An 11,536-nucleotide genomic window follows, 5' to 3' on the forward strand; every position below is an offset into this window, starting at 1 on the left:
AGATGAAGAGAAAAAAATAATGAAAAACGTGAGCAAGATAATGCCATGTGAATGATACACCATTATAAAAATATATTTATTTACCATCTCTGTGTTGTCAATCGTTTTCATCCATACAGACCGATCTACACCTGAAACACATTTGATGAATAAATATATAGAGACTAAATATACTTTATTATATAGGAACAATAAACATTGGCATCTCAAGATCTCACATATATATTACCTGAAGATTTTGTTTCTTTTCTGTGCAAGAATAAACAAAACCAGATTTATTTAGTCAGTGTGCAATACATGGAGCAGCAAAGCAAAATCTGATGCAGACTAATTAACCATAAATTCCCTGTCATGAAAGCATTGCAGCAAAATCAAAGTACAAAATCTTCCTATTTTTGAGGTTGGATTTGAGTTAAAAGAAATTACATTTTAGAGCCAAATAATTGATTTAACACAGATAACACAAAGTAAGATTGAGCGATGGTATAAACAAAACAAGGTCACTAATTTAAAAGCAGGCATGGTGGCATTTAGTTGGTCTCGGACATTCAGGTGTGTTAGCATGATAATAAGGACTGTGATCATGCTGAAATGATAGAAAGCTATCTTTGATTTATGGGTTATAAACCATCCAATAAAGGAAGGGGAAGGCAGTGAGTGGCTTATCAGTGCCGGTATTTAAGCTGAAAATTCAGAAATTTGCAGCTTAATTCTTCAAATAGAGGTTGAAATGAGGTAATGTTTATTATCTTGATCTTATACCATACTTGAAAGATATTGATGAAATGATCATTCCACTGAAGATTTTGATTGTGCAATAAAAACACGAGTTTGTTTAGAAGGACTGTCACACTGTAAATAGTAATATATTAACTTGACCTTTGTCAAGGTTTTACAGGTACTAACATTCAATTAAACTAAGTCTAGTGAAATTGTGGGTGTTAAATCAGTTAAACCATGAAGTTTCCACTATCAGTGTAAACAAGTTTCATTATTATAAATGTTTACTGTTATGATTTTGACACAAATAAATATGATGTCCTGATCGATAAACTGTTTCTTTGTTTTTTATACCCATAAAGTATGTTAATCATTCACTGCAATATCTAAAGAATATCTTTTTCCTTTTTTTGGTGGCTCTAGTGGCCTATATTTTTGTTATTTTTCCAAAGAGGGCAGACAGGAAGTGGCGTGGAGCGAGGGGGAGGACATGCAGCAGAGGTCTCTGGGATCAGGACTTGAACCCAGGACAGTTGCATTGAGGACTAAGGACTGGGTCACACGCTCTACTGCTCCGCCACGCCCCAAGTACGTTTTATTCAAACAATGTACATAAACCTTTCTTCACTGATTAAAGAGTTCCTGCCCAACAGTCTGTAAGCGTTTATCAATGAGAACCTGAGTTTGAAAAAAGAACAAAAACAGAAAGTCTTACCTCTTGTGCAAAACGTTTGCTGAAAAAATAAGAAGCAGATGACATTAGATAACTTCTAGCTGTAGGCTACTTAGTAACTGTTCCCAACTCTACAACCCATGATTTCCATTTCTGCTTTTATGCTGCTGAATAGTATTATATTAACAACTAAAAAGCTTGTGATCTGCTCCTTAAAAGCAGCAATCTAGATATGTATGCATCTGCTATAAATGCTGTTCTTGGACACTTTAAATAACGTCTCCAAACTACTAACATCCTAATATTCTTAAACTATGATCAAACATACATGCATCATGTCACTGTAGATGTAAGAGGTAACATTTTCTAGGATGTATTAATACATTCAAGTACTTTGTTAATTTGATGTTCTTTATTGAACGTATAAGTTATTATGTTTCTCACCAGTCATTTTCTTGGCTCTGAGACAAGTTGCCACCATCAGAATGAAGACCACTGTCAGTCCACCCACAGTTGCTGGTATTATCAACTTCCACATTTCTGTTTTAGAGGTCATAAAGTCATTTTACTTCTGTGTTCTCGCCATTATGGCTTATCTTAATGGCTCAGATGTCAAATCTCAAAAATCTATTTTCAAAGGTTGTCTAAATGACTAAAAGTTTCAAAATACCTTGCTGCAGTGTGCATACTATCAGACAGCTGTTTTTAAATACAAAACAAGAATAAAGCATAATAACAAATTTAAAACTGACAGTAAAATTTGGAGGAGGCCCAGGGGACGGCCCAGGACACGCTGGAGGGACTTTGTCTCTCGGTTGGCCTGGGAACGCCTTGGGCTCCACCCGGAGGAGCTGGAGGAGGTGTCTAGGGAGAGGGACATCTGGGTGTCTCTGCTGAGTCTGCTGCCCCCGCGACCCGGTCCCGGATAAGCGGAAGACGACAAGTACGAGTACGAGTAAAATTTCAATCTCCCTGTATATTTACCTTTGGATTCATCATCCACTGTTATGTTTGTTGAGGTCACCATCTGATAAATGGAAGTGACACTAGCAGACACTAAAACAGGAATGATATGAAATAAATGTTTTAATTAAAGGTACAGTAAAAAATATCTGTTTTATGTTTTACAAGATATTTGTTTTTCTTTTTTGTTTAGCTATTGTTTAACAAAGTAAATCATTTAGTCTACAAAACGTCTTACATAAAAACAGCTAAAGTTTCTATAAATATGAACTGTTTTTACTTTCTGACATTAAATCTAAATAAACGTTTCCTGTTTTCAGTTAGGATTACCAAATTTATTCCTGTTTGTTACATTTTAGAATAATGTCAAAAATATTTTTTTTTAATCTGGGAAAAGCCCAAATTAATTAACGACATGTGGGTTAAATGAATTGAGGGCCCCTGCAAGTCTAATTCAACCTTCATTACAATTTCCAGATGCCTTAAGATGCCACATCATGTTATATGTTTTTTTGCTGCAGGTGGTCATGTGGTCATGAGGAAAGACCATTATGTGGAAATAATGAAGTAGCATCTTCAGAGATGTTGGGACCTACAGCCATGGATTTCCACATTAAAACAGAAGGTTGGTTTTATTCAGTAGATCATTATTTAAAACATTATTTTATTAAAATAATATTTTATCTGATCTTGCATTGTGAATGGTTGTCTAAACGTTTGCTGATTATTGCCTAAGTTAGTTCCAAGACTAACTTAACTTCACTTCCAGATTCTTCAAGATAATCCTTGGTTCTCAAACATAAACATTGTATGGTAATGTTGCATCAATCTTTTTGGTCATGATTTCCAATCATCTTTAATCAACTTGTTGATATTGTACATAGCCCATTAGTCTTCGTTATTCTTTAATTCTGCTTGGTAGTTTAGTTGGATTGTTTTAGGATAGTAAAGAGTTTGTTAATTGAAATATGTTTGACTTTGAGTTGACTTATTTTTGTTAATAAATTCTTATATTTTAAGAAATTGTGTGAATTCATTCCATATATGTGCAGAGTTTATGCTGTTCAATAATGCCAGAGCTCGTCTCACACCTTTCTATTTTGTCCTAATACCATCGCCTTAATGGGGCTGGTATTCACAGGACAATCCTTAACAGACCGAAATATTATTTGATAAAATATTAAAATATTAACATTAAAATGTTAATATTAAATATTAAATAATATTTTCAGATCTATATTTACAACAGAGATCAGCCAGGAGGTTAAAGGTTTTGCACAAATGGGTTTATAAAGGAACGATGACCACAATGTCAGATTGAAGGGAGCAAAATGAAGTCTTTTTATATAGTATATGAACATATCTGGTTTCAACTGTTTTTAGCTTGAACATGACTTAGATTGTAACCTGGAAAAAATCTGTATAACCTGCTGCAAAATATAAAGTGTCAGACTGTAAACAAATATAAAACAAATAATCATACACATTTCTATCACTGATAGAGTAACAGGAATCTCACCCATATGATTTCCACTAGATTTGCGATTCCTAGTAGATTGGTTAGAAGAGGTCCCAACTTTGCAGTTGGGAGTGACATGAAAGAACACAAAAAATAGAAATGATGTGAAATCAAAGTTTTAATGACACATACAGTAGCTGTTTGTATGTAAACATTTTGTGAAACATATTTAATGCTAATTTTCTATTTTCTGCTATTGTTTTTTAATAAAATTGAATTCTTTGTACCATAAAATGTCCTATTAGCTAACAGCTAATAGTAAAAATAAGGAGTATACTGTATTCTGTGTGGCTGTATTTCTACAAGACTTGGACAGCTCAAAGCATGAAGTTGTCTTCAAAGACATTATTAAACTCGTACTCGTCTTCCGCTTTATCCGGGACCGGGTTGCGGGGGCAGCAGACTCAGCAGAAACGCCCAGACGTCTCTCTCCCCAGACACCTCCTGCAGCTCCTCCAGGAGGAGTCCAAGGCGTTCCCAGGTCAGCTGAGAGACAAAGTCCCTCCAGCGTGTCCTGGGCCGTCCCCTGGGCCTCCTCCCGGTGGGACGTGCCTGGAACACCTCCCGAGGAAGGCGTCCAGAAGGCATCTGGTATAGATGCCCGAGCTACCGCAACTGGCTCCTCTCGATGTGGAGGAGCAGCTGCTCTACACCGAGCCCCTCCTGGATGGCCGAGCTCCTCACCCTATCTCTAAGGGAGTGCCCCACCACCCTACGGAGGAAGCCCATTTCAGCGGCTTGTATCCGGGATCTCGTTCTTTCGGTCATGACCCAAAATTCATGGCCATAAGTGAGGGCAGGAACGTAGACCGACCGGTAAATCGAGAGCTTCGCTTTTCAGCTCAGCTCTCTCTTCACCCCGACGGACCGGCACAGCGTCCCCATTACTGCGGCAGCTGCACCGATCCTTCTGTCGATCTCCCGCTCCATTCTTCCCTCACTCGTGAACAAGACCCCGAGATACTTGAACTCCTCCACTTGAGGCAGGAACTCCCCTCCAACCTGAAGAGGACAAGCCAACCCAGGAGCTGATCTTCATCCCAGACGCTTCACACTCGGCTGCGAACCACCCCAGCGCATGCTGTAGGTCTTGGCTAGAGGGGGCCAGCAGGACCACGTCATCTGCAAAAAGAAGAGACGAAATCCACTGGTCCCCAAACCAGACGCCCTCTGGCCCTTGGCTGCGCCTAGAAATCCTGTCCATAAAAGTTATGATCAGGACCAGTGACAAAGGCAAACAGGCTCTAGGTGACGGGTTGAAAAAGGAGCGATTCAAGACACCCTCATGAGGACCACACAAATGAGGCATGTGACGTCGCCTGGTTCAGCGGAGCTGGGGTCCCACCCTGGATCCAGGGTCCCACCCTGAAGCCAGGCCCGTCAGAGACCGCCTGGTGGCTGGGTTGCTCCGCGCGGGACCCGACCAGGCCAAGCCCGAAGGAGAGATGCGAGGCCATCCCCCAGTGGGTCCAGCACCTGCAGGGGGAACCCTGAGGACTGGTGCAAAGAGGATTGGGCGGCGGACGAAGGTGGAGACCTCGGCGGCCCGATCCCCGGATGCTTAGGCTGGCTCTAGGGATGTGGAATGTCACCTCACTGGGGGGAAGGAGCCTGAGCTTGTGCGGGAGGTCGAGAGATATCAACTAGAAATAGTTGGGCTTGCCTCCACGCACCGCGTGGGCTCTGGAACCATCTTCTCGAGACAGAGGCTGGACTCTCTTCTACTCTGGAGTGGCCCAAGGGGAGAGGTGGTGGGCTGGGGTGGGTTTGCTTGTTGCCCCCCAGCTCAGCCATCTTGTGTTGGGGTTTACCCCAGTTGATGAGATGGTCGCATCCCTGCGCCTTCAGGTTGGGAACAGGTCTCTGACTGTTGTTTGGGCCTACAGGCCGGGCGGTAGTGCGGAGTACCCGGCCTTCTTGGCGTCCCTGTCGTTGGTGCTGGATAGTGCCCCTCCCGGAGACTCCATTATTCTGCTTAGGGACTTCGACGCCCACATGGGAAACGACATTGACACCTGGAGAGGCGTGATCGGGAGGAATGGCTCCCCGATCTGAATCCGAGTGGTGTTTCGTTATTGGACTTCTGTGCTAGTCACGGATTGTCCATAATGAACACCATGTTCAAGCATAAGGGTGTCCATCAGTGCACTTGGCACCAGGACACCCTAGGCAGGAGGTCGATGATTGACGTTCGGCCGCATGTTTTGGACACACGGGTGAAGAAAGGGGCTCAGCTGTCCACTGATCACCACCCGGTGGGGAGTTGGATCCGCTGGAAGAGGAGAAAGCCGGACAGACTTAGCACGCCCAAGCGTATAGTGAGGGTCTGCTGGGAACGTCTGGCAGATATATGTGTATATATATATATATATATATATATATATATATATATATATATGTTAAAAAGTAAACAAAAACTGTGAAATAACGCAATAATTTTCTATTTGAGATTCTTCAAAATAGCCACTCTGCTTTGATTACTTCATTGGTCTCTTAGCATTCTCTCTTATAGTCAGATAAAACATAAGGAAAACCATTAAATGAGACTTTGGAAACGGTAGTGTGGATTTTCCTACCTGATATGGTTGAAGTGGAAACACTGGTCGTGCTCGTTGTCAGCTCTGTGGTACCTAAAAACAAAACATTATGTACCACTATGTTCTGAGTCACTGATGATATTCTTGGCTTATCTTATATCTCAACGTACCTGTGGTGAAGGGTGTGACAGTTGTTGGCGTGACTGATTCTTTTGGGGAAATAAAAGATGGTTGATTAGAACTTAAAATGCAGTTGTTTATATATATACAGTACAGACCAGTAATCTGATATTGGTTGTGTAATGGTAAAGATTGCAGAAACACAGTTTTCAAATTAGCTTTAAACTATTTTATGTGTGACATATATATATATATATATATATATATATATATATATATGTATATATATATATACTCGTACTCGTACTCGTCGTCTTCCGCTTATCCGGGACCGGGTCGCAGGGGCAGCAGACTCAGCAGAGACGCCCAGAGGTCCCTCTCTCCGGACACCTCCTCCAGTTCCTCCAGGGGGAGCCCAAGGCGTTCCCAGGCCAGCCGAGAGACATAGTCCCTCCAGCGTGTCCTGGGCCGTCCCCTGGGCCTCCTCCTGGTGGGACGTGCCTGGAACACCTCCCGAGGAAGGCGTCCAGGAGGCATCCGGTATAGATGCCCGAGCCACCTCAACTGGCTCCTCTCGATGTGGAGGAGCGGCGGCTCTACTCCGAGCCCCTCCCGGATGGCCGAGCTCCTCACCCTATCTCTAAGGGAGTGCCCGGCCACCGTACGGAGGAAGCTCATTTCAGCCGCTTGTATCCGGGATTTCGTTCTTTTGGTCATGACCCAAAGTTCATGGCCATAGGTGAGGGTAGGAAGGTAGACTGACTGGTAAATCGAGAGCTTCGCTTTTCAGCTCAGCTCTCTCTTCACCACAACGGACCGGCACAGCGTCCCCATTACCGCTGCAACCACCCCAGTCTGCCAGTCCAGAGGCACTGTCCCCGACCGCCACGCAATGTTGAAGAGGCATGTCAACCATGACAGCCCTACAACATCCAGAGACTTGAGATACTCAGGGCAGATCTCATCCACCCCTGAAGCCTTGCCACCGCGGAGCTTTTTAACCACCTCGGTGACTTCAGCCTGGGTGATGAAAGAGTCCAACCCCGAGTCCCCAGCCTCTGTTTCCACCACGGAATGCGTGATGGCAGGATTGAGGAGATCATCGAAGTACTCCTTCCACCGCCCAATAATGTCCTCAGTCGAGGTCAGCAGTCTCCTGCCCCCACTATAAACAGTGTTGGCGAAGCACTGCTTCCCCCTCCTGAGGCGCTGGACGGTTTGCCAGAATCGCTTTGAGGCCAACCGGTAGTCCTTCTCCATGGCCTCATATATATGTGTATATGTATATTATATATATATATATATATATATATAAAGTACACACCAAATGTTATGACACTCATTCAAAGAGTTTTCTTTATTTTCATGACTGTGAATATTGTAGCTTCACACTGAAGGCATCAAAACAATGAATTAACACATGTGGAATTATATACTGAACAAAAAAGTGTGAAACAACTAAACAAATGTCTTATATTTTAGGTTCTTCAATGTAGCCACCTTCTGCTTTGATCACTGCTCCGCACACTCTTGGCATTCTGTTGATGAGCTTCAAGAGGTGGTCACCTGAAATGGTTTTCCAACAGTCTTGAAGGAGTTTCCAGAGATGCTTAGCACTTGTTGGCCCTTTTGCCTTCACTCTGCGGTCCAGCTCACCCCAAACCATCTCGATTAGGTTCAGGTCCGGTGACTGTGGAGGCCAGGTCATCTGGTGCAGCACCCCATCACTCTCCTTCTTGGTCAAATAGCCCTTACATAGCCTGGAGGTGTGTTTGGGGTCATTGCCCTGTTGAAAAATAAATGATGGTCCAACTAAACGCAAACCAGATGGAATAGCCTGCCGCTGCAGGATGCTGTGGTAGCCATGCTGGTTCAGTATGTCTTCAATTTTGAATAAACCCCCAATAGTGTCACCAGCAAAGCAACCCCACACCATCACACCTCCTCCTCCATGCTTCACGGTGGGAACAAGGCATGTAGAGTCCATCCGTTCACCTCTTCTGCGCCACACAAAGACACAGTGGTTGGAACCAAAGATCTCAAACTTGGACTTATCAGACCAAAGCACAGATTTCCACTGGTCTAATGTCCATTCCTTGTGTTCTTTAGCCCAAACAAGTCTCTTCTGCATGTTGCCTGTCCTCAGCAGTGGTTTCCTAGCAGCTATTTTACCATGAAGGCCTGATTCACACAGTCTCCTCTTAACAGTTGTTCTAGAGATGTGTCTGCTACTAGACCTCTGTGTGGCATTGACCTGTTCTCTAATCTGAGCTGCTGTTAACCTGCGATTTCTGAGGCTGGTGACTCGGATGAACTTATCGTCCGCAGCAGAGGTGACTCTTGGTCTTCCTTTCCTGGGGCGGTCCTCATGTGAGCCAGTTTCTTTGTAGCGCTTGATGGTTTTTGCGACTGCACTTGGGGACACTTTCAAAGTTTTCCCAATTGTTCGGACTGACTGACCTTCATTTCTTAAAGTAATGATGGCCACTCGGTTTTCTTTACTTAGCTGCTTTTTTCTTGCCATGATACAAATTCTAACAGTCTATTCAGTAGGACTATCAGCTGTGTACTGTATCCAACTCCTGTACAACACAACTGATGTTCCCAACCCTATTTATAAGGCTTGAAATCCCACTTATTAAACCTGACAGGGCACACCTGAAGTGAAAACCATTTCAGGTGACTACCTCTTGAAGCTCATCAACAGAATGCCAAGAGTGTGTGGAGCAGTAATCAAAGCAAAAGGTGGCTACTTTGAAGAACCTAGAATATAAGACATATTTTCAGTTGTTTCACACTTTTTTGTTCAGTATATAATTCCACATGTGTTAATTCATAGTTTTGATGCCTTCAGTGTGAAGCTACAATATTCATAGTCATGAAAATAAAGAAAACTCTTTGAATGAGAAGGTGTGTCCAAACTTTTGGTCTGTACTGTATATATATATATATATATATGTCACACATAGAATAGTTTAAAGCTAATTTGAAACCTGTGTTTCTGCAATCTTTACCATTACACAACCAGTATCAGATTGTCAGGTAATGTCCAGACTTAAAGACCGTGTAAAGGGAATTCTGCCATTTTCTTCTAAATACATTATAAATGTCTTAAATGTATTGTTCTAAACTTATAAAAAGTCTCCCAACCATTCAGAATATTATTGTTGAGTTAGAATTCAATTGGGGGTTCAAGATTTCTTTGTTTCAGGATTTTTTGGGTGTGCCTGAAAGGGCGACCACGTGTCGTCACATGGCTGCCTTCAGAAAACCCCACCTCTGCTGCTCCAGCGGTCTACAAATATAAGGTGCGGTAGCCTCGGTGGTTCTCCCGCTCACTTGTGAGTCACAGATAGTGCCAATGATAGTTTGCTGCTATCTGGCTAACTAATTATGCCTCATTAACCTCATTTATGCATCTTCCTTGGATGCCACAATGTGAAGGGTAGCAGCTTGTTGACTTTAAGTTTCGAGAGAAACAAACACTGGATTGATTTTGTAAAGCGGAGCCACTATGGAGACATCATGATCACAATCAACACTCGCCTTTGCAGTGCCCACTCTTTCCAGATAGTTTTACAAACTACCAGGAGATACAGTTGGAATTTATGGACAGTCGGTTGGTGCTGGCTCGTGAGGCTGTATCAACCATCTCCTTCCCCGACTAATAATCATGCATATAAAAAGGTGTCATTTAGTGCATACTTTGGAAAAATTTGGTGCTGCAGAAAATATCAAATATATTTTTATATTTTTGTCATTTTCTGCTTGTAAGTTCCTGAAAAAATACAAACAAAAACATTAATATCTTTGCACATATACATAGTTATCAATCATAAGTACCTGTGTCGTTGTCTCCTGCATCCTTATTTGTAGTCGTACTCTTAGCAGAGCGCTTCCTTTCGGCAGAACTGGGTGTGCAATTATCTAATATTTAAGGACACACAGTTGACAAATATATTAATTTTACATTAAACTAATTTTTCTTTTATTTGTCATCACTCCTACATAACTCTTTCAGAGAACTACGATATGTTTAATTCTTAAAGTTACCATGACCCTGGTGACTGAGAGCCCAGCCTAGAATATGACACACATTCTGAAAACTACTAGTTATTGATTGGTAGACATATTACCAAGCATTCATTTCAGAGGAAGATTTTTTTTACAGTCGAATGTACAAATAAATACAAACCAAAATAATTAAAGCACTCAAACTGTGACGTTCTGTGATTCTCAGAATGTGAAAGTCCATTATACTGTGCCTTGCTGAAGTATTCATCCATATCGTGACCATTTTCACATGCTGTCACATTAAAGTATAACCACAAATATTAACATGTTTTCTCACAACATAAAGAAAAGTTGTGCATAACTAGACAGAAAATGAAACATGGTTTTCCAAATTAAAAACAAAACATAAAGATCTAAAAACCATGGCATAACGTTATATTCAGCTCTCCTGACTCAATACTTTGTAAAACCACCCTTTGAAGCAGCTCAAGCTCCAAGACATTTAAAATATGTTGTTACCAACTTTGCACATCTAGAAACAAAACTTTGTACCTATTCTTCTTTCTTTAAATAGCTCAAGCTCTAACATACTGGATGGAGAGCATCTGTGAACAGATGAGGTTTTCATAGTGGACACATAGTTTTCCACACCACGTAACATTGTGGTTTTGGACATGTCGGCCAGAGTTTTACATTTTGTCTCCCATCTGACCTGATGACCTTATTTGATCAACAAACACAAACTAGTGTATAACTAAAAAAATATCTATTGACATCCTTTCTAATTCCTTACTAATATGTTTCTATATGGTAATTTATCTTATTCCCACCATGACATTGGTCTTGGAGGGAACTATTTAAAGGGGAAATTGCTTTGACTAGACTGTTTAGTCTGCAACCTGCTGACAACCAACACATTTAGATACTGAGATTTAGATTTTAGTACAGATAGCAACACAATCTACTTTTTCTGAAATATAATTCATCCTT

General features: G+C 41.7%; 1 protein-coding gene across 3 annotated transcripts in view; it reads right to left on the reverse strand.

Annotated features, from left to right (window-relative positions):
• Positions 1-11,536, reverse strand: part of LOC124856471 — a 28,008-nt gene that overhangs the window by 1,055 nt on the left and 15,417 nt on the right. Inside the window, exons 5-13 of one of the 3 annotated variants that reach the window (XM_047346892.1) lie at positions 10,376-10,459; positions 6,583-6,621; positions 6,452-6,505; positions 3,876-3,932; positions 2,378-2,449; positions 1,838-1,933; positions 1,436-1,454; positions 230-249; positions 85-131 (exon numbers count right to left, since the gene is read on the reverse strand). In XM_047346892.1, the coding sequence (XP_047202848.1) occupies positions 85-131; positions 230-249; positions 1,436-1,454; positions 1,838-1,933; positions 2,378-2,449; positions 3,876-3,879 (258 nt within the window). In that variant the 5' untranslated portion in view covers positions 3,880-3,932; positions 6,452-6,505; positions 6,583-6,621; positions 10,376-10,459. The remainder of the gene's footprint in view (positions 1-84; positions 132-229; positions 250-1,435; positions 1,455-1,837; positions 1,934-2,377; positions 2,450-3,875; positions 3,933-6,451; positions 6,506-6,582; positions 6,622-10,375; positions 10,460-11,536) is intronic. The other 2 variants (XM_047346893.1, XM_047346894.1) reach the window with 2 other exon arrangements.

The sequence above is a fragment of the Girardinichthys multiradiatus genome, chromosome 20 (genome assembly GCF_021462225.1).
Source record: "Girardinichthys multiradiatus isolate DD_20200921_A chromosome 20, DD_fGirMul_XY1, whole genome shotgun sequence".
NCBI classification, from domain to species: domain Eukaryota; kingdom Metazoa; phylum Chordata; class Actinopteri; order Cyprinodontiformes; family Goodeidae; genus Girardinichthys; species Girardinichthys multiradiatus.